A 23954-nucleotide genomic window follows, 5' to 3' on the forward strand; every position below is an offset into this window, starting at 1 on the left:
TAGCCAACAATAAAGTAACAAATAGATAGGTGGCCTCAAACAGCCAGTTCCATCACCTTATTCTCAAATTTTAGTAGGTTTACAGGCTTAAAGGCTGGATTACCAGGCAGTTGAAATCAGCATTAAATGGCAGTGTGGTGTTTTGTGGTGAAAGGGCAATTAAATCTGGTCAGAGCAGGGTAGATGCGCAGTGTGAATTACCCTTTAAATTTACCTCTTTAAATAGTGAACTACAGGACCACTTAGCTTGATCGGAGGACAGTATTTTAATACAGAGCAGTGTTCAGTTAAACGGGATTTGTTGTTCATACTTTTAGATGAACTTGCTTTGTATAATATAGCCTTAAGGTGACCCTGCTTTGGAAGCTCTTTCCTCTAAAATTGTTCTGTGTCATTAAACCCTGCAGTCCAGCAGCTCTGCCTTAAATCTTTAGATATATCTTTACTACACCTTCTCTCACTGTATTTATTGCCCACCACTCTTTAAATACTGTTTTTGTGTGTCTGTGTGTTTTTGCAGCCATTCATTAACTGTAGAGTTTGCAGCAGACGGTCTGGTAATAATCTTACACATCCATCAATTGACTGTGTACCAAACAAGAAAGTGGATGAAGTAAGTGTAGAGAGTCTTAGCATTATGGAAATGTAACAGGTGTGTGAATTGTGTCTAAACATGTGGTTAAACTTTGATTGTGTTTGTACATGCAAAAATTTGATCAGAGTACTGTTTATTAATGACAAGGTTACTTTTAATCTGAACAACAGTGGCAGCACCAGGGAAAAGCTTGGGGGGGGGGCTCTAGCTCCTCCTCCAATGACCATAGTACCCCCACAGCACCCCCAAAATATTGGTTTCATTTTTTCTTTAACTATCTGTAAAATCTGTATATTGTGTAAGACATTTTTGCGGTTTTTACAGCATACTTGTAGTGTATTTTTTCTTCAAAGTACACATAGAGGCTCTGTGAGCTAGACGTTAGAATTTCATATTTTATCATATTTTATCCATGCTGTAGCTTATCGTGCTGTGTGCTTCTATACAGCATCTACATAAGCTGAAAAGCTAAAGCACCCGCTCTAAATAATCTCACTCCCCTATAGCACCTGTAGCATTAAGTCACTGGCGCTGCCACTGCTGAATAAACGACTCCAATCTGACTAAACCGCTTAACTTTTCCTCCCCATGTTACATTTCAGGACAAACGACGTAATATGTGTCCTTCTGATAAACCTCCTCTCAGATCTAAAACTGCCTTGGCTTCCAAGGACACTAAAGAAGCTGAAGGAGACTGTCTGGGCTGTTTCTGATGGCTGATGGTCCTGCAATGTGGACCAGAGGAGGAAACTGGAAGGGAAAATGCTTTGCTTTATATCATGCCCACCCAAAGCCCCCAGTGAGTAAGCCATAGGCGCCGATAGCATGGAAAAACTCCCAAGAAGGAAGAAACCTTGGGAGGGACCAAACTCAAAGGGGGAGCCCATCCTCCTGGGGCCGGCAAAGTGTAGGTGCAGGATCACAAAAAACTTAACGAGAGAATTCGACTGTCCCTCACAAAAACTGTAAAGTTTTAGTGGCTAAATTGCTTTTTCTATGCCTTTTCAAACAGGAGGAGATTTGTTTGGCTATATGTAGAAATTTTCTATACAATTTAGACAGCACAGAATCATTAACCTACTTTAATGAATTTATTTATACAACCACATATTTCACACATTTTGACATCAGTCATGCAGTGAAGATACAGTCTCTTTATTTCTTGACGCCAACCCTCCCCATTAATCCGGGCTTGGGACCGACACCTAGTTGAGCTGGCTTGCTCCCTTAAGTGGCTGGGTTAGGCTAAACTATGTACATATTTATAAAGACTACAATAAATTTATAAAGACCTCCCTAAATATGTAGTCTAACAAAACGCAGTTTAAAGAAGGTAGCCTACCTGGTAAACAAAGAAATTAAAAGGCCCACAGCATATAATCGGGCTATATTCCAAGCAGTTTTTAAGAACGTAACCTACATGGCGAAATTGAATTACTTTCTGGACCAACAAACGCAACCAGGCATGAACATTATGCACCTTCCTAGTCTTGATGTAAGTCGTCCTACAGATGAGGACGTTAGGCAGCCTTTAGATCCGACCCATCATGCACTGCAGTTTTTTGCAAATTCCTCAGACGGAAAACCATTAAATACCTCTTCTATTACCTTATATTACCTTATATTCATGTAATAAATATACAAATATCAATTAGTTGGAAATCAGCCAGACAGACGTAATTACTACAAATGGTTTCCACTGTATTTGTGACTCTGAGTGCCGCAGGCTTGGATGCAGTGCCGCACCATTTTGTAAGGCATGCACTGGCCAATCATGTAGCACTTCTCTCAGAAATATTAATGAGACATCACCTACCACCCTGCAAAAAAGAAATTTGCCGCTTGTCCCCCTGCACATGAGCCAACTTGGCTGCGTCAACCAGCGGAGCTCCGGAGCCTCTGGAGAAACACGCGGCAAAAAAGGCTCGCATGCGGTCTTCCAAAGTTTGGGAATACTTCAGTCATGACACCTTTTCTGCGCCTCTACTGTAGCTGGCGTTAATGATGCTGTTTCAGCCATTTTATATTTTCTGTTTACTTATTCTGTCATGTAAGACTGAGACAAATTATCGTTTACGACAATTCTTACACACTGTAGCCTGACTTGCTGACTTAAGTAAGTTTAACTATAAGCTACCTTTGCTAGTGTTTGTGAATAACATGTTTCTCTAGTTATGAAATTATTCCATGTTTTAGCATCTGTTTCAACATTAAAGTCAAATTGGTATACTGAAATATATAAAAACTATTGAACTATTAACTTAAGTCTAACATAGAAAATCCTACTGAATCTCTTAAGATTTTCCTTTTTTGTTAATGCACTAATGTTTAAGAAGTGTCTTAATAAATTGAATTTCAGATTTGTGTGTGGGTGGGAGTGGGTGAATTGTATTAAATTCATACATTCATTCTTTTGGCTCAGACATTACTGACCTAAAACAAATTGAGGCATTGGGTAAGTGCTTAAATTAGCTACTAAATGGCAAAAAATATTCTAAATATCACATTTTCCATTCTTCGGTATAATTTTAACGAATCACCTATGCTGCCAAACATTAACGCATAGATTGTCACAACACTCTATGTTTTAGTTCTTCTTTATGTGTATAGGACGGTGTGATGGTTCTGGTGGTGGGTGTGGCCGACGCTGCTCGCGATGTTTGGCTATGCTGCAGTCCCAGGGACCAAGTTGGAACACATTTCCACCTTCAAGCTTAGGTGGAAAAACGGCACCGAGACCCAGCAGCAGGACAACTTCACTTGTCCAGACAACCAGCCCTGCTTCATCATTGAAGTAAGCCCTGTGAACAGGAGCGAGATGTACTTCTGCAGTGGATGTTATAGCGGAAAGAACATCCCCATCCTCACGTCTGCCGGAGTGCCCCCTCAAGTGGGTGTGTGACTTAACTCGATGGATGAATTGGACAGAATGTACTGTTACTAGAGGTCGACCGATATGGGTTTTTCAATAGCCGATGCCGATATTTAGGAGTCAGGGTCAGGCGATGGCCGATATATGCTGCTGATTTTTTTTGGCCGATAATTGGACGTTTTCCCCTCTATTTGCATGGTAAAATATCACACTAATAATAACAAACGATACACAAAATTTCTCAATTTAGCATTTATTGAATACTCAACTTGGAAACAATAACACATTTATAAACAATAAAAATAGCAGCATCAGAATCTCTGTTAGTGCACAATATAGCAGCAAACTCCTCATGTTTGACGGAAGGAAATTTGTAAACAATACAAAAAGGAATAAGCATGTTATCTTCAGTTGTAATCCCACTTCCAGTCCCTGAGTCTTACTCACCACACTCATACTTCACAGCAATCAGACAGCAGTTAATTAACCAGAAGAGAAAAATGCAAAAACACAACAGAACTTGTAAATAATAACAAACTAATAGACAATAAAAATAGCAGCATCAGAATCTCTATTAGTGCCAAATATAGCAGCAAACTCCTCATGTCTGACGGAAGGAAAATTTGTAAATACACAAAGGAATGAGCACATCTTCAGTTTTAATCCCATTTCCAGTCCCTGAGTCTTCCTCATCCCACAAGCAGGCAAGGCATGTCACCCCGGTTGTGTGACACTTATTTTATATAATAAAATAAGTGCCCCCTGCGGCCCCAGAGCCCGAGCAGCCGTCTCCGCTGCCTGCAGCTACCGCGCCCACGTCCGAGGCGCTTTCCCTGCCTGCAGCTCCCGGGCAGGCGCCCCCTCTGCAGCCTGCAGCTCCAGTCCCTGGCCCCACTCCAGTCCCTTCTCCCCCTGTGACTCTGGTACCCTCACCCCGACGAGCCCGACCCCGGCCACGGGTCCTTATGTCTGTGTCCCATAAGGGGAGAGGACACAGACGCACGGCTGGGGTCCCACCCGCCCAGCCCCCTGGCTCGCCCTCCCTCGCCGGCGCTAGGGCTTGGTCGGCGCCTGCGGGTCCTGGCCCTCCGGGTCGGCTGTCGTCTGCGGGTCCCCCTCCGCGGCCTCGTCGCCCTGCCTCGGTCCCTCCTCCGGCGTCTTATCGGTTGCCTGCGGGCCCCCCGACGGCGGCTCCTCATTCGCCTGCTGGTCCTCCCGCTCTGGCGTCGCCGTCTGCTGCGCCCTCGCCAGGGTCCCTTCCAGCTCCTTCGTCCCCTTCCCTGGTCTCCCCTCCGACTCCCTCCTTCGTCCCTGCGTCTGTCCCTCACCCCGTCTCCTCGGCCCCTCCGGCTCCGGCCTCCCGGCCGCCTGCAGCCCTTCCGGCTGCCTCCCGTCGCCCGCTGGGTCTCCCTCGGGCTCCTCTTGGTTCCCCCTCCTTCTCTCCCTGGCCTCCCGTCTTTGTCCCTCCTGCCTCTGCTCCCCCTCGCTTTGTTCCTCCTGTCTCTGTCCCTCCTCTCTTTGTCCCTCGTTCCTCTGGCTTCTGCTCCTCTTTCCCCGATGTTCCCTTCGTTCACTCCCGGTCCTTTTGTCCTGCCTGTTCCCTCCGTGTCCCCCTTTCTGATCTGTTTCTCTGCCTTTCCTGTCTTATGTCAAGTCTTGTCCTGGCTCCTTCCCCTGTGCCAGTTCTGTCTGTCCGTTCTGTTCCCTGTCCCTCATTAATGAGGTTTTATATAGATATACATATATGCCCGGCTTGTCCGCTCCTCGTGTGTGCCACGCCCCCTGATTACCCACGTGTGCTTCCCTGATCGTCTCCTGCTTTGCCCGATTACTTTGATTAGTCATGACCTATTTTAAGTCCTGGTCTTACCTGTTTGCCCTGTCCGTCATTGTAGTTTGTCAATGCCTGCGTTCCGTCCTGCTCTACCCGCTCCGTTTCCCCGATTAAAGACCCGTTTTCACAAACACAAAAAAAACTATATGTATACATATACATACACTGAACAAAAATATAAACGCAACACTTTTGTTTTTGCTCCCATTTTTCATGAGATGGACTTAAAGATCTACAATTCATTCCAGATACACAATATTACCATTTCTCTCAAACATTTCTCACAAATCAGTCTAAATGTGTGATAGTGAGCACTTCTGCTTTGCTGAGATAATCCATCCCACCTCACAGGTGTGCCACATCAAGATGCTGATCTGACATCATGGGTAGTGCACAGGTGTACCTTATACTGCCCACAATAAAAGGCCACCCTGGAATGTGCCATGAAAAATGGGAGCAGAAACAAGAGTGTTGCGTTTATATTTTTGTTCAGTATATATATTTATGGGTGTATCGAGACTAGATGGTCAGTATGGATAACTAAGGTGCACTAAAACTGGGTGAGCAGGCAAGGCATGTCACCCAGGTTGTCCGTCGTCTATCTGAACCAATCAGATTGTCCGTCGTCTATCTGAACCAATCAGATTGTCCGTCGTCTATCTGAACCAATCAGATTGTCCGTCGTCTATCTGAACCAATCAGATTGTCCGTCGTCTATCTGAACCAATCAGATTGTCCGTCGTCTATCTGAACCAATCAGATTGTCCGTCGTCTATCTGAACCAATCAGATTGTCCGTCGTCTATCTGAACCAATCAGATTGTCCGTCGTCTATCTGAACCAATCAGATTGTCCGTCGTCTATCTGAACCAATCAGATTGTCCGTCGTCTATCTGAACCAATCAGATTGTCCGTCGTCTATCTGAACCAATCAGATTGTCCGTCGTCTATCTGACCCAATCAGATTGTCCGTCGTCTATCTGACCCAATCAGATTGTCCGTCGTCTATCTGAGCCAATCAGATTGTCCGTCGTCTATCTGAGCCAATCAGATTGTCCGTCGTCTATCTGAGCCAATCAGATTGTCCGTCGTCTATCTGAGCCAATCAGATTGTCCGTCGTCTATCTGAGCCAATCAGATTGTCCGTCGTCTATCTGAGCCAATCAGATTGTCCGTCGTCTATCTGAGCCAATCAGATTGTCCGTCGTCTATCTGAGCCAATCAGATTGTCCGTCGTCTATCTGAGCCAATCAGATTGTCCGTCGTCTATCTGAGCCAATCAGATTGTCCGTCGTCTATCTGAGCCAATCAGATTGTCCGTCGTCTATCTGAGCCAATCAGATTGTCCGTCGTCTATCTGAGCCAATCAGATTGTCCGTCGTCTATCTGAGCCAATCAGATTGTCCGTCGTCTATCTGAGCCAATCAGATTGTCCGTCGTCTATCTGAGCCAATCAGATTGTCCGTCGTCTATCTGAGCCAATCAGATTGTCCGTCGTCTATCTGAGCCAATCAGATTGTCCGTCGTCTATCTGAGCCAATCAGATTGTCCGTCGTCTATCTGAGCCAATCAGATTGTCCGTCGTCTATCTGAGCCAATCAGATTGTCCGTCGTCTATCTGAGCCAATCAGATTGTCCGTCGTCTATCTGAGCCAATCAGATTGTCCGTCGTCTATCTGAGCCAATCAGATTGTCCGTCGTCTATCTGAGCCAATCAGATTGTCCGTCGTCTATCTGAGCCAATCAGATTGTCCGTCGTCTATCTGAGCCAATCAGATTGTCCGTCGTCTATCTGAGCCAATCAGATTGTCCGTCGTCTATCTGAGCCAATCAGATTGTCCGTCGTCTATCTGAGCCAATCAGATTGTCCGTCGTCTATCTGAGCCAATCAGATTGTCCGTCGTCTATCTGAGCCAATCAGATTGTCCGTCGTCTATCTGAGCCAATCAGATTGTCCGTCGTCTATCTGAGCCAATCAGATTGTCCGTCGTCTATCTGAGCCAATCAGATTGTCCGTCGTCTATCTGAGCCAATCAGATTGTCCGTCGTCTATCTGAGCCAATCAGATTGTCCGTCGTCTATCTGAGCCAATCAGATTGTCCGTCGTCTATCTGAGCCAATCAGATTGTCCGTCGTCTATCTGAGCCAATCAGATTGTCCGTCGTCTGTCTGAGCCAATCAGATTGTCCGTCGTCTGTCTGAGCCAATCAGATTGTCCGTCGTCTGTCTGAGCCAATCAGATTGTCCGTCGTCTGTCTGAGCCAATCAGATTGTCCGTCGTCTGTCTGAGCCAATCAGATTGTCCGTCGTCTGTCTGAGCCAATCAGATTGTCCGTCGTCTGTCTGAGCCAATCAGATTGTCCGTCGTCTGTCTGAGCCAATCAGATTGTCCGTCGTCTGTCTGAGCCAATCAGATTGTCCGTCGTCTGTCTGAGCCAATCAGATTGTCCGTCGTCTGTCTGAGCCAATCAGATTGTCCGTCGTCTGTCTGAGCCAATCAGATTGTCCGTCGTCTGTCTGAGCCAATCAGATTGTCCGTCGTCTGTCTGAGCCAATCAGATTGTCCGTCGTCTGTCTGAGCCAATCAGATTGTCCGTCGTCTGTCTGAGCCAATCAGATTGTCCGTCGTCTGTCTGAGCCAATCAGATTGTCCGTCGTCTGTCTGAGCCAATCAGATTGTCCGTCGTCTGTCTGAGCCAATCAGATTGTCCGTCGTCTGTCTGAGCCAATCAGATTGTCCGTCGTCTGTCTGAGCCAATCAGATTGTCCGTCGTCTGTCTGAGCCAATCAGATTGTCCGTCGTCTGTCTGAGCCAATCAGATTGTCCGTCGTCTGTCTGAGCCAATCAGATTGTCCGTCGTCTGTCTGAGCCAATCAGATTGTCCGTCGTCTGTCTGAGCCAATCAGATTGTCCGTCGTCTGTCTGAGCCAATCAGATTGTCCGTCGTCTGTCTGAGCCAATCAGATTGTCCGTCGTCTGTCTGAGCCAATCAGATTGTCCGTCGTCTGTCTGAGCCAATCAGATTGTCCGTCGTCTGTCTGAGCCAATCAGATTGTCCGTCGTCTGTCTGAGCCAATCAGATTGTCCGTCGTCTGTCTGAGCCAATCAGATTGTCCGTCGTCTGTCTGAGCCAATCAGATTGTCCGTCGTCTGTCTGAGCCAATCAGATTGTCCGTCGTCTGTCTGAGCCAATCAGATTGTCCGTCGTCTGTCTGAGCCAATCAGATTGTCCGTCGTCTGTCTGAGCCAATCAGATTGTCCGTCGTCTGTCTGAGCCAATCAGATTGTCCGTCGTCTGTCTGAGCCAATCAGATTGTCCGTCGTCTGTCTGAGCCAATCAGATTGTCCGTCGTCTGTCTGAGCCAATCAGATTGTCCGTCGTCTGTCTGAGCCAATCAGATTGTCCGTCGTCTGTCTGAGCCAATCAGATTGTCCGTCGTCTGTCTGAGCCAATCAGATTGTCCGTCGTCTGTCTGAGCCAATCAGATTGTCCGTCGTCTGTCTGAGCCAATCAGATTGTCCGTCGTCTGTCTGAGCCAATCAGATTGTCCGTCGTCTGTCTGAGCCAATCAGATTGTCCGTCGTCTGTCTGAGCCAATCAGATTGTCCGTCGTCTGTCTGAGCCAATCAGATTGTCCGTCGTCTGTCTGAGCCAATCAGATTGTCCGTCGTCTGTCTGAGCCAATCAGATTGTCCGTCGTCTGTCTGAGCCAATCAGATTGTCCGTCGTCTGTCTGAGCCAATCAGATTGTCCGTCGTCTGTCTGAGCCAATCAGATTGTCCGTCGTCTATCTGAGCCAATCAGATTGTCCGTCGTCTATCTGAGCCAATCAGATTGTCCGTCGTCTATCTGAGCCAATCAGATTGTCCGTCGTCTATCTGAGCCAATCAGATTGTCCGTCGTCTATCTGAGCCAATCAGATTGTCCGTCGTCTATCTGAGCCAATCAGATTGTCCGTCGTCTATCTGAGCCAATCAGATTGTCCGTCGTCTATCTGAGCCAATCAGATTGTCCGTCGTCTATCTGAGCCAATCAGATTGTCCGTCGTCTATCTCAACCAATCAGATTGTCCGTCGTCTATCTGAACCAATCAGATTGTCCGTCGTCTATCTGAACCAATCAGATTGTCTGTCTATCTGAACCAATCAGATTGTTTTTCTTACACAAAAAATTATTCCGTTTTCAAAACACTTTTGTGCAAGAAATGCTCCCATGAGCCTGTGTTTAGTGCCTACAGAGGTCTTCTTTTTGCCACTGGTACAGGAGAGTACGGGTCCCACCTTGCCACAGCCAGGCACCTCCACGCCATCGACGGGCCGCGGAATCTCGATGGAGCGCACGTTGCCGTACTTGCAACACTCCTCCCGGATGTCCTCCAGGATCTCCTCGTAGTCCTCGTCGTCCACCAGCTCCTCGGGCATGACCATGTTGAGGAGGCACAGCACCTCCGTGGGCATGCCGGAGCTCTGCAGCCGCTGCAGCCCTGGAACCTGCAGCGTCACCGGCGTCTCGATGATGGCCGTCTGTCCCGGGGGGCGACAAGAGTGTCAGATACCCCCTGATCGTCCAATCGTCTCGAGTAACAGCGAGAAATTTACATGGACCCAAATAAACCCAAGAAATAGGGGCATTAAGCTTCCTGGGAGGCACCCAGGAACCAAGTTGGGTTTAGGACATCAGAAAGGCGGCAGCCGAGGGCAAATACTCACAGCGTTGGCATTCTTAGCCCCCACGCTTGCCCGCTGGACGATGAGCTTCTTGTCTCCGAGCTGCATGCCATTGAGTCCAGCCACGGCCTGCGGGATGCATCCCACACAAGCGTCAGCAATTCCATCCGGAAGCCCCGAGTCACCCCAGACCTTCCAGCTGCTGCCCCACCTCACGCACCTGGTCAGTGGCACTGATGTCCACGTATTCACAGAAAGCATAACCCTTAGACAGTGACGTGGCACTGTCCTTCACAAGGTTGAAGGCCTTAAGAGGTCCGAACGACGTCAAGAGTTCCTTCACCTGGGCAAGAGGAGGAGACGCGGGGGGGCGATTAGCCCGACAGTCCAGGCACGGCGCCTCGCTAGAAATGCTAATCTTAACTGTGGGAGAAGCAGCATGTTAAACTTTGCAAAACGACATGAGGAAACAGTGAAGACATCAGGAAAATGGCTTTATGACAAGTGGCTCGACATTACGGTGCAACACTAGAGCTCAAAGCCCCCTGTGCCCTTTCTGCATGACTTACTTACTGGGAGCGTACAAAAGTAACTATTTTGATTCTTGTCAATGAATGATAACACAGATTCCCCCCCCCATCCTACAGCATATACAACACAACTGAATTCCTAATCAAGTTCTCTGATAATTCCAACTACGAATTTTGAAATATGGACCGAGTTGCATCTGATTTTAAGGGCCACAATAATTAAGCTAGATGGTATATAAAAAAAAAACGAAATAAAAACAGCTAATTATATGTTAAGTGTTCCATGTATACAATGTGGAGGGGGGGGGGCGACTCGGCAGAACACAAACCCAGCCGAATCACTGACTTCCTGTTCTTAAAACCAAGAACCACATTGGTGCAGTTAATTAGAGGGACAAAGCCTACAGGAGATAAACTCACAGGTAAAGCTAAGAGCCGCCACAGGGTCCTGCTAAAGGGGCCACGGCTTGAAGCCAAACAGGACGAAATAGCTCTGCTAACATCATTCCTCACTTATTCTACAGGAATCTACTGTAAAGCCGCATTAACCACTGACTTCAGAAAGGAGTCACCTGGGACACTGGCAGCCACAAGAGGGCGCTACCTCCTACCTTCTCTTAGGGGCAAAAAAAAAAATAAAATCAAATTTATACCCTGTAATCAGCATAATAAGTCTCTCCCCAGCCTTCAACCCCCAAAAAAAGGACCCCATATGCTTAAGAGCACTCCAGGACAGAGCCCCCCCACAGGGGCAGGCCGTCGACAGGGAGGATATCCGTGCGAGGGACGGAATGTCTTACTTGCCTTGTGTTACATGTTGGCATGGCAGCAGTAGGTCAGTACTACTGAACAAATTATGAGCGAAGACTTAACGATCTTACAGGCCCCTAGCTGGGGACAAAGTGGGGAACAAAAATGAAAGAGCTGTAAGTATCAAAGCGGTAGCAGGGACTGCAAAAAAAATGTAAACACCAGGATACAAGCAGCGGTTTCCATTTCACCTGTCTATGGCACATTTACTGGCTTTGACGTGAAATACATTAACAGTTCTGCTGGATTCAAACTCTCTCCCCCCAGTGCTGCTTTGGTACAGCCTTCCTCTTGACTTGGATTACATGTGACTCACACTGGATAAGAAAGATTACGATGACAATCCGAAAAGGAGGAAAAAAATCAAAGAAAAACAAACTGACTGCACTTCTCACTTACCTTTCACTGAAACCGCGATCACTATCTTGTGGGCTGAGTCTTGCCATTTTTAACAGTTTAGGCTAAAGTGAGTGGGACACCGGAGCTCAAAATGTTACAATGCAGGGGTGGACGCAAAACGTTTTGCGATTAACTTTTGCAAAATAAATAGGTAAACTATTAAATGCCTGTATGGATTATGTCTATAATGGGCCGATTTCAGTGGGGTGGCGATATAGGAAGAAAAAAAAAAAATCATAAAAGATGCTAATGAGAAGTAGAAAATGTCTAAAATGTGACCCTTTCAACACTTTCAGAGTAAGACGACCTCATCTGTGCATGTTGTTATGGTAATATTATCCATCACTGACGTCATAACAGAATAGGGCATGGGGCACGATGTGAAAACTCCAGTGAAGCTGATAATCGTTCACCGGGAAAAAGGTCCGAAGTATTTTCTGCCTTTCGAGCGACACAGCAATGTAGGGAACGATTCTTCCGCAGCTCCCCATCGCTGTTAACGGGATGTGAAGTCATCGTTCTCAGTGTGCGGACATGGACGTGAGACACGGCACGTCTGCGAATACTGAAGCGTTTGGGGACTTGGTCGATCTCCCCCACATTTCAAGCACAGTCTATGGTAGTGTTTCCCAGCCCAGTCCTCGGGGGTACCCCCCCGGTCAGTCCACGTTTTTGCTTCCTCTCAGCACACCTGTACCAGGTATTCGGTGTTCCTGATTGGCTGGGAGCTAGGAGGGAGCGAAAATGTGGACAGTCGGCGGTTCCCCGAGGACTGGGATTGGGCAAACACAGGTGTACGGCAATGTGGAGGTATTCGTCAGTTAGGTGACGCGCAGATGACTCGATTTTAAATTTTCATGCAGCAAAACGACGCGGCTGATTCATCCGACTAACACTCAGCAATTAACCCGATATACAAATATTCCAGGGTACCCAGCAACAGGCAGCACAGGGACTGGCTACGTGACTGGTTTGGCAAGCCGCCAGCTGTAAGGCACGTTTCCCAAAGCCTTTGTTGCTAATAAGGTTATTTGCTAACAACATTAGATAACAACTGAATGGTTCCAACTATGCAAGTCGATAACATGAGGTTTTGGGAAACGTACCTTTTACATTAGCGGGGTCTCAATATCTTCATAATTTACAGCTGGATAAACAATGAGCGTAATGTAACTGTCAACTCATTACCTACATGTCTAATAAATGTTTAATAAATCCCATGAATATCTTTAAAAAAAAAAAAAAAAAACCTCAAATGTGCGGCTATTTTCAGCAGCTAGCTTTAAACATGATGCTGACATTTGACCCCCCAGTATCTTGTAATGAATTTTAAGCGGTGAGGTAACTTTGACAGGCTTTCTTTTCCTACTAATCAGTTACACAGAGACGAGTGTTTATTTTATGTATGTATGTGCGTGCGCGTGCGTGCGTGCGTGCGTGTGCGTGTGTGTGCATGCCTGCTTGAGTTCCACGTGCAGCAGTGGGACAGAAACACAGGAGGGTTGTGGGTCGGCTCCCCGGCGACAGAGACTGAGGGCGGGGTACCTGATCGTCACTGAGATAGTTGGGCAGGCCTCCGACAAAGAGCTTGTGTGGCGAGTCTGGAACCACGGTGGAGACGACCCCTGCAGACAGAGCGGCACGGCGCCCAAAGCCGGCCGATCACAGCAAACCGTCAACATGCCGGATAATGACCACGAGCAAACGGCGCGAGTGAAATAAGCCAACTTCAAATCAGTATGACGTCGTTATCTCCTATATAATATCAGATAAATGTAACTCCAGCAAAAAAATACCTAAATACTGGGGCAGTTTGACGACTGTTTTTTGTCTCTCCCATCTTGCTCTCCATGGGAGATGCTGACACATGCAGCACCAGTCAAAAGTATGGACACACCTGCTCTTAATGCATTTGTCTCTATTTTAGCTGTTATTCACCTTATAGTAAAAGGCCTTTGGGCATGGAAGTTATGCATATGAAGTACTGCAAAGACAAAATTTTTGTCTCTTCAAAATAGGAGCCATTGGCTTCGATGACAGCATTGCGGACTCAACCAGCTAACATATGTACCCACCTGGACCGTTTCTCCAACAGTCCTCGAGTTTCCACAAGTTCTGCGCGCAAGCTGGCTACCTTACTCTTACTCTCATCCAACTGATCCCAAACCAGCTCTATAGAGTTTAGGTTGGGGGGCTGTGGGGACCATCTCTTTCCTAGTTCACAAGGTAATAAGCTACTTGCATAACCTTCAAGGTGGGCTTTGGGTCATTATCTTGCTGAAAAACAAGTCATTTTCAGTAGGTGTGTCCAGAATTTTTAACTAGAATAGGAGCCAGCAACCCTAGAACAATTTGGGGGTTAGGGTCCTTGCTCAAGGGCCCAGTGGTGAAATCACTCTGCCAACCCTGGTATTTGAACCAGCAACCTTCTTTTCATGGGCAAACATCACAGAGCCACACAACACCCCTATGTTAACAGTAAGAAGTGAGTGACTGAGCTGTGTGTGTGTGTGTGTGGCTCAGCTGGTTAGGATGCCAGCGTTATCATCAGAAGATCACTGGTTCACATCACTGGTGATCACACCACTGGGCCGGCGAGTTTGCTCTAGGGACAGGCTGACCCTGATTTCTCAAAAAAAAAAAAAAAAAAAAACATTCTTCACTTTGGATAAAACTGTCTGCTAAATATTTACAACATTAAGTAAATAAAAGTGAAAGTCTCCCTCTTTATATGACAAGACATCCGCAGCTTGCGAAGGACAGTCAGTCCGTAACGAGTACAAAAAACTGGCCTTGCCGATCGGCTCTTCAAAGGTAAATAAAGATTAAGGTTATGACGGCGACAAGCAAAACGGACCTGGTACGTGGAAGGCGGGCTGCTCTGAGATGCCAGGCAGGGGGCGATAGTCGTGGGGCCGCCTGATTTTTAACGACTGACCCTGGAAAATGATGCCGTCGAAGGCCATTGCCTGCGTGGTCTCATCCACGGACCGAAACTAGGGCAGAACGAAGAACGTCGTTAATCAGGGAAGGCTGCGGTCTCCGCCTGGACACAGCAGCCATTAGGCAGGAAAGACTCTTACTTCAAGGAAGGCAAAGTTCTTGTCCTGGTTTATCTGAACAGCGAGGACGGGATTGGTGGGACCTTGACATAAGCCAGCCAATCGCATCTGGGTATTGAAGAAATCCGCCATGGCCTCCTAAAAAGACAGGCAGACACACTGAATGAAGACAGGCAGACGTCTGAAGACATCAAAACAGGCAAACGAGAAAAAAAATGACTGACAAGTCTAGTACATTTATCTATTTATTTTGCGGACACTTTCATCCAAAGCAACATACATTTCATTGAAGAAGCAGGACCAGACAGTTCCTAGAGCAAATAGTGCTTAAGGGCTGCGCTCGGGGGCCCAATGGTGAAATCACTCTGCTGCCCAAGGGATTTGAACCAACAACCTTCTTGTGACCGGCTCAGTGTCCTAACTCACTGAGCTACACATGACACCAGTATGCATGACAGAAGGCAACGCGGGACTTTGCCTGGACTCACCTCCGTCAGGCCGAAGGGGATGTTGCCGACATAAAGCCGCCTGGCCTGCCGGGTCATCTGGCTGCCGACCATCGGCACCTGGGTGGGCGTCACTGCCACGCCGCTGGTGGTGGATGTTGCCAGTAAAGCTATCGTGGGGATCTGCCCTGCAGCTGTGGGGAGGAGAAAGGGCTTCAAGACCCCAACCAGGGACGGCCAGAACATCCGGATCGTCGCCTTCATTTGCTTCTAACCCCTAGGTTTAAGCTCTCTTCACACTGTCTGAAATCATCCCAAGTGTTATTCCCTCTTTGACCAGCAGGGGGGAGGAGGGCACTCCAGAATAAATGCTTTCATTGCAACCAATATACCATAACCTTGCAATACTGAACTAGCACACATGGAAGCGTCGCATCCAAACCTTGCATTGCCTTGTACTGCATGGGGGTGATGTGCTCGAATCCCGGAGGGGGAACATCCCAGTACTTGTATGTCCTTTTCTTACGGCTTCTCCGAGGAGAGTAGCTGCCCAAACACAAAACAGAAGGTTGTTTTCCCCAAACAATACAGTGTAAACACTCAGAATCTGGCAAAAACAAACAGATGGCAGAATGTTTACATTTAACTTTGGATCGCAGGCAGTTTAAGGTCATGAGGGTGTGACCATGCGCCACTTTTTAGGCTGGCTTTGAGGTCCCATCGCTATGGCGGGGGCTACTTATAAACGCCAGTTAAAATTTAATATGGGTACAGTCCCCCTTCCCACCACGAAGAAACCAATTGGTTGATTGTGAAAGAAACTTGTTAAGAGGCCTCAAACCATGCTAGATATCAGCTTCAGTGCCTGTAACCGGGACCGTGAGGGGGGGTACCTGTGCTTCTTGTGCTCGCGTGAGCTGCTCCGTCGGTCACGACCCTTGCGGTCGCGGCTGCTGCTGCGCTTCTCGTGACTCCGCCCCCTGGAGTCCTTGCTCCAGCGGCGGTGCTTCTCGCCACGGCTCAGAGACCGGCTGCGGCTACGCTTCTTGTGTCGCTCCTTCTCCCGCTCTGGGGGACGACACCGTGGTACCAGTGAGACGGTGGGCGGAGCGACATGACTGCCCCCCTACCATCCATTTCGATAAATCCAAGATGTGTAACTCAGAGGGATTATGAATGTGTGTCCGGATGGTTGTGGGTTTGAAGCCCATGAGTCACAGAGTAATCATATTACCAACTTCCCTGGGGTGCTGGATGCTGACTGACCCAGCGCTATGCCTTAAAAGTCACTTACGGAGACCAAGATGTGGTACGGGGTCTAACTCCCCAGTTTCCTCACCAGAATGAAGCACCTCCATTCAATTCACATATTCAATCACACCCTCCTGAAACAAACACACCCATCTCTCAATGGCTAATAATTTCAAGGGCACAAGGACATCCCCTTGAATGTCAGTCTGTTGTGAAACAATAAAAACATAACCAGACTAATTAATGATATAGGAGCACAGTGGTGAGTACAGTTGTCTCACGCCTCCGAGTCTGGAGGCCTGAATTTTGCCTCTGCTCTCTGTATGGGGAATTTGCCTGGAATAGGCTCCAGGGGAGCCTGACTAAGATAACTGGTTGGACGATGGATGGGTAATTAATATAGTTTCAATCTGACAGACAGCACTTTATTAAACTAGCAATAAAATATCACCTTTCTATCCCAGCAGGTCCTTCATATAGAAGCTTAAATAAATCCCTGAAGGTGCAGTTTTCAGTGAAGCATTTAAACGCAGGTGCTGCTCGAGGAATCAGCTTCATGCATCAGTTATAACAGCGTTACGGTAATGCACCGCTGCAAAAGTACAGACACGGAGCGGCCAATGCATCTTACGTAAATCGGTAATAACCAATTACCGCAATCGCAGGCATAGTCAGAGCGCAGATATGAATGACTGGAACTGCTAGTTTATCAAACACGGCGGCACTTAGTGCTCGTCTAGCCGAATCAGGTCGTTTCGAATGACATTTTAGTGATTTAGTGATAAGGAGCTGATATGACAAGATTGCCATTTGATAGGTACATAAATCAATCCTACTTTCGACTCCGTTGTAACGCATGTTGTATATTTCAGTTGCGTTAGTATGGCTTAAGTTTATTCAGTTTACTGGATTCTCTGCACTTTAATGAAGTTATATGTGTATTGTTATATAACTGTACATCATTGTTAGTTACTGCTATCCGCTGTAAAGGTAGATACAGGTGCAAGACTTTGCAATAACGACCTAAAAGCAGTTGTTATGATTCCAGGGAACGCGGCTGATTTTTAGAGTCTATACATCATGAAGAAACGGCGATCGTGTGAGAAAGACTTATTCTGTACGGATGACAGGGCCAGCATTTCGGACCCAAGGGAAAGGCTATTGTGCATCGGAAAGAGACAAAATCATATCATTATATAGAAAACTCGTCGTAGTATTTAAAAACCAAGTAACTAACACTGTTATTAAGTGCGGACTTTAAATCAAGTGGTCGCGGTCGTTTTTATTTGCATAAAACTTTAAACGTGATCTTGAAAATATAACGCTTGCAACAAACATCCATGCATAGTGTGTTACTGCGAATGAAAATACGCGGGTCGCAATTTATGATCCAAGTGTATAATGGTAAATAATTAAATAAATAAAACCGCAGGCTTTCACATCGAGTGCACCCCAATAACGTTTCATTGAAATGTCCATGTTATGTACGCCGGGCACTGATGGATGCAGGCCTAGCGATCTCTATAACAATGCCAAGCAAAGAATGTCACTGATTTACCAAAGCGGTCAGTTTTCGGGGATCCTGCGGCAGCTGGGAGAAGAAGAATCGGGCAGGTTTCAGAATCGGCGAGCGCTCGGATAAAAGGCACCGATTTCCCAGCCGCGCTTTTCTTTTCGGAACCAGCAGAAGTGCCCTCCGCACCATCCTCGGCGCTAGGACACGCCGGCCACTTTATTACCCTAAAACAGGGAGCATACACCGATCTTCAAAGCCAAACTTACCTTGCCGATTTTCGCTTAACTGCTTCTCAAACTCATCGAAATCGGACATTTTTCAGTCCGTACTAAAGACGTATTGCAAAATAAGCAGAGGTCCAACAGTAGGCCTTTGAATGGGCTACAGGCTGCATTGGGTTCTGCTGCTTTTTCTTCCGAGTCGCCTGCCCCTCCTCCCCCGAAGTCATCGGCTCTTCCTCGGTTGTATCACACACAGGTTCGGAAACATTCGATGCGCATTACCGTCCCCTCCTGCACTGGAGGGTTAAGGACAACGTGATTATATCGAACCAAAATTGAAATGTGCAAGTTGACTTTCCTAGTTATACGTCTTCATTTTTATTCTGGGTTTAACAACCATGAGTTTATGACGTATTTTACATGATTAGTTGGCGACTGGACCTTATTGTTTATATCTCTTATTAAGGATCCATCCATCCATACATCAATTATCAAAACCACACACTTACAATCCGAGTCTAGTTTCATATGCTGCGCTGCTGAGCGACCCGCAGAATATTATGCATGAGTACAAGTCACAAGCCCCGTTTCCACTAACACGGGGCCGGTTCTAGCTTGGTGCCTTTTGAGACCGAGGCAAAAAGATGCAGACTCTCCCCGTCGGGGAATCGAACCCCGGTCTCCCGCGTGACAGGCGGGGATACTCACCACTATACTAACGAGGAGATGTACGCGCACTACTTTTACATCTTCAAGATAAACAGCGGATGACTACTAACATTTGCGAGTAATCAATGACTGAGCTTCATGTCATGACCATGGTGCTCAAGAGAAGAAAAAATACATAATGTACGTCCACTGATACCAGAACAACCATATAGCTTTATACTAAGACGATGATTAAACGGAAAATTCCTTTACAAAACACTGCCACAAAATCATAGTTTCGCAATATTACATCGTGCAACGGGACACAGTGTAAGTACGTGAAGTCGGTAATTAAATCAAGAAAAAAAAGTGAGAGGAAAAGAATACTTTTCTATTATCATATTTTTCTAACTGGCCAAACTGAGTCATATTTTGATTATACACACTAACAGAAAAACAGTGCAAATCTCCGGTAGTCCGTTTCACTTGCGCTCCGCTATGGGGCAGTAACAAGCAGAGCTTAAGTGTGGAAGGAAAAAAAAAAACACAGGACAGCATCAATCCCAACTTCACAAACGCCGGAGATCGAGATGCTGTAAGCATGACAATTAACATCTTTATCCAAGGGAACAGCTGCAAGACACAGATGCCGCGCCTAACAAAGGTAGGATCGATTCCGAAGTTCAGGCATTTACAGACGCGGACTCTTCTGGAGTTGATTTTTTTCGGGAGATACGCATCAACTTCAAAAGTATGAACCGCATTATATCTATATCTGTTATGACGTTGTAGCTATTGATACTGATGCATCACAAAAATAATTTAAATGTTTTAAATGGTCAGAGAGAAATACGGTCAAATTTTTGAGATATTGTGGTCTATGATCATACACTTTCCACCTCCATGCTGAAAAAAACTCTTCTATTGGATTTAGGAACGGAGAGTATGGTGGAAGGAATTCCACTGTTATCCTTTCATGTGCAGCAAACCAGTCACTAACACTGTTGGTTCGGTGGAAGCTGACATTATCCCAGACAACAACATAATTAGGCAAATGTGGTCTAACCAAACCTCTTTCTTGTTCTGGAATCAGGTCTCTGTAAAGTGCATTTAGGAAGGCCAGGAGAAGTTTGGTATTATAGGGCCCAATGTGTGGAATATGTGTGCTCACACCGTTCTCTGAAATGGCAGCACACATTGTAATATTGGCCCCACGTTGGCCTGGTGTGTCAATTGTGGCTCGCTGTCCAATGAGATTGCGACCACGTCTCCGGCCTTTGGACAGATTAAACCCAGCCTCGTCCACAAAAACAAGAATGTGGGTCGTTTCATGTAGTTCTAACTCCATGATTCTCTATGAAGGAACACAGGAAAAAATGTAACAGTAAACGTATTTTCTTATGGGTTTCTGAAACTTACAGTAAAGTAATACAGGCATCTTAGAAATACAGGAAAACTCACTAAGTGCACACCAGTGGTTTACCTGGACATACTGGTAGCGCGATGCCTTGACTCTTTCACTGTTCCTCTCAAATGGCACCTTATAGAGCTGTTTCATAGTCATCTGATGTCTTTCTAAAACTACTATGGTGGAAATGCTGACAGAATTAATATTTGCAAAGACCTCATTGTCATTTATGATTGCACTTTGGATCTCTCTTAGCCTGATGGAATTGTTGGCTATGACCATGTTGCAAATTTCTTGTTCTTGCAGTTGGTTAAATACTGCTGCTCTGCCACCAGCGCGAGGTTGTCGTGCAGTTCTATAGAATGAACAAATAGACTTGCATTTACCTTTACAATATTGTTGTTTATACTGTAAAAATACTTTACATACTGTAAAACAAAAAAATACATATGTACCTGTTTTCCCTATGAAAGGTTTGCACAATTGATGACACTGTGGACCTGTTTACATTAGGCTGTACTCTTCGACCAGCCTCTTCCATTGTAAAACCATGATTTATGACATGATCCACAAGTGTGGCTCTGATTTCATCAGAGACTCTGACTCTTCTATTTCCACCTCTTCCTCGATTATTTCTTCCTCTACCACCACCACGTATTCTTACACGCCTTCCAATTGCTCTTCCACGAGCATGTTGCTGCAGTTCAGCGTTGTGAACGTCCTCCATTCTCAAAACATTCTACAGCAGTGATTGTGCTGTGGGCAATCTACATATATATACTCCCAAAGTGATTGGTTAAATGGTTAAATGGTTGAGTCATATTAGAGGTACTTTGCAATTAGATTGCGATTGCAATTACAGGGCATGTGCCAATGTAGCAGACATTACAAACAATGTCAATGTTAGATATATTTTAGAATATACATTCATGAATACTAATTATGATAATTGAATAGATCGTTTTGAATGTGATGGCTTACACAATAAAAAATGTCTGAGAAGTTCTGAAGTGTTTGACAGTGTAAGTGAGAATCGAGTCATCAGTTTTGATCAACAAGCCATTTGCAATTATTTGTTGTCCAAACTGCAGACAGTTGTATGTACTCTTTGCACACATGTGCCAAAACATTTGCAATTTGCTCAAATCAATAAGAAATTCCAATCTGATGTGAAAAAGATGCGAATTGTTCAGAGATCTGAACTTAATGTTTTGGGAAATAAAAAAATCATTTGAGAACTGAGCCAAAGCAATTGAGAAAAACTGTAATAAAAATGTACAGGACAGAACATACAGTAGTGGATTCAGTTTCCTTTGCTCTTACACTCAGATAAGGTCAGTTGTCAAGTCAAGCTTTTTACAATTGAAGCAGTTGGCCAAAATAAAGCCAATTCTTTCTAGGCAGCACTTTGAGACAGTAATCCACTCTTTTGTCACTACTAGTCTGGACCACTGTAACGCCCTCTATGTTGGGGTTAGAGGCTCCACTATTGTTCACCTCCAGAAGGTTCAAAATGCTGCCGCACATGGAAATATGAGCATGTCTCCCCCATTTTAGCCTCACTCCACTGGCTGCCCGTACATTTTAGGATTCATTTTAAAATTCTGTTATTTGCTTTTAAAGCCCTCAAGGGTCTTGCTCCACCTGACCTCTGTGAGCTGCTTCACCCTTACACCCCCACCCGCTCTCTCAGGTCAGCTGATCAGCTGTTCCTGACAGTTCCTAAGACTCAGCGTGAGCTTAGAGGGGATCGAGCTTTTGCAGTCGCAGCTCCTAAAATGTGGAATGACTTGCCTTTTCACATTTGGGAGGCCTCTTCTCTGTCCGTTTTTAAATCTCTTCTTAAAACTCATCCTTTCTCTTTGGCCTTTGGCATGTTGTGAGATGTTGACTTTAATAGTAAATTTTATTTTAATCTTAGCCTTTTCTTTATTAATTAATGTAATTTTTTGTTTTTATTTTATTAATGGCCTTTTACTCTCATTTAATTTGTGTTCTGGTTTTTATTAAATTTATTTTACTTCGTTTTTAAGTATGTGAATGTTTTTATTTATTCCTCTGTGCAGCACTTTGGTCCATATGATTGTTTAAAGTGCTTTTCAAATAAAGCTGGATTGCACTGGATTAGAAGATGGCTCAACAAATCTCTTTCACAGTATGTAAAATTCGACAGAGGGGCGCAAGGTGACCTTCTGTCAGGGGCCCAGAATTTTTAGCTACACCTCTGTGTTACTGTGTTGTTTTTGTTCTGTTGGGTGTTGGGTTTTTTCCCCTAAATATACGCTGAAAACCAACCAATCTCTGAACACAGAACAACACAGACAGCTGTGATGACTTTTTACTTGCTGCAAGGGAAGTCCGGTCCTGACTTCGAGGTGCCAGCCTCTCAGTCGAACTCAGCCAACTTCGAAAGAGTAACTCCCCTCGCAGTATCTTTTACTGAGGTACACAAACAGGATATGCGAATAACATTTAACATTGTTTATCACCATGTATGGGGTGGAAATATTCAAGCGACAGTTCTTAAGAAGGGTGATTGCTAAATTAAGATCAAGCTGCTGCAGGGTGTTATGTCTAAGAAATGGCATCTAGCAAAATGACAATAGTAAAAGTACATATTTCTCGAACAGTGGGTGTCAGCAAGAGCCGGCCCACTTATTCATTACATCATAGTGGGGGATCTCATTACAGTCAAGGTCCCACCCAGAACCCAGCAGGGGCCAGCCAAGGATCAGCCAAGGACCAGCCAAGGTCCCATCATGGAAACTGGGGAAAATTCAAGCGGCTACATCTGTATATATTTATAGAGATGACTAATTGGTTCTGTTGTAGAAATTTCCAGCCAGAGACTTGGTTCCTATATGACAAGGATATTTTATTTTTACTCGGACTGAGAGGCTACAGAAAATCATCTCTGCATGTGATCTCCCCTTTACTGCTTGAGCAGAGCACATGTACATCAACAAGTGTCAAGGCAGTAAGTGCATACAAACAACTTCTCAGGACAGTTATAGGGCCTTCAGGAGGAACCAAACTGCTGCCTCATTCAGAGATACCATTGTCTAAGACTTGCACTAAAACATTCTGAGCACTTGGGCATATTTAAACAAAGTAGTATGGCACCTGTGTCAGAATCCATCCCTGCCTTGTCCTGTTCACATGTCACTGGCCATCCTATTCTCTCCTCTGTCTTGTACCCCTTAGCCCATAGTGTGTTTGCCTGCTCATAGGGCCACCATGTGGCTTAACGGGTCAAGTGGTTCCTGACTCCCCTTTTAGTTGTGGGTTTTGAGGATATCACAGGGTCTGTGTTTTCATGATTGTCCCCCAGGCCACCATGCAGCTCAGCCCAGGATTCTCCACCCATTCTACCTTTACTCCTTCAGCCGCATACACGAGTCAGGCCTAGGTTATTCAAATTTCGTCCTGCCAAATTTACTGGACAGGAAGTGGACACTGCAAATGAATATGTGAATACTCCAATACCTACATCTTTACAAGTTACATTAAGGGGTTTGGTACAGTAAATGGTTGTGAGGTGGGATTTCTTCTTGATGTCTGTTTGTAGCCCGTCCACCAGCAGCTGCTGCTGTATTTATCACACCAAGCAGGGAACGTATATTGCTAAGTTTTTCTTAGTTCAATTACACTTGACTAAGCTAATTAAGCTGGCTATGTTGTTTACATTCAGAAG

The 23954-nt window shown here is 45.6% G+C and overlaps 1 protein-coding gene and 1 non-coding gene across 2 annotated transcripts; both read right to left on the reverse strand.

Moving 5' to 3' along the window:
• Positions 1–9585: 9585 nt before the first annotated feature.
• On the reverse strand, positions 9586–18298 carry LOC125727654 (splicing factor U2AF 65 kDa subunit-like; the record flags this gene model as incomplete). Its single annotated transcript, XM_049004527.1, has 10 exons — positions 18250–18298; positions 16110–16284; positions 15659–15762; positions 15259–15410; positions 14792–14908; positions 14566–14704; positions 13254–13333; positions 10190–10312; positions 10012–10098; positions 9586–9825 (listed from the first exon to the last, which is right to left on the reverse strand). Coding segments are annotated over exons 1-10 (1266 nt in total), but the record flags the coding sequence as incomplete, so codon positions are not given.
• A 559-nt stretch (positions 18299–18857) lies between these two features.
• On the reverse strand, positions 18858–18929 carry trnad-guc (transfer RNA aspartic acid (anticodon GUC)). Its single transcript has one exon. It is a non-coding gene; the product is annotated as a tRNA-Asp (tRNA).
• Between the last annotated feature and the right edge of the window lie 5025 nt (positions 18930–23954).

Source organism: Brienomyrus brachyistius, unplaced genomic scaffold (assembly GCF_023856365.1).
Source record: "Brienomyrus brachyistius isolate T26 unplaced genomic scaffold, BBRACH_0.4 scaffold107, whole genome shotgun sequence".
NCBI classification, from domain to species: domain Eukaryota; kingdom Metazoa; phylum Chordata; class Actinopteri; order Osteoglossiformes; family Mormyridae; genus Brienomyrus; species Brienomyrus brachyistius.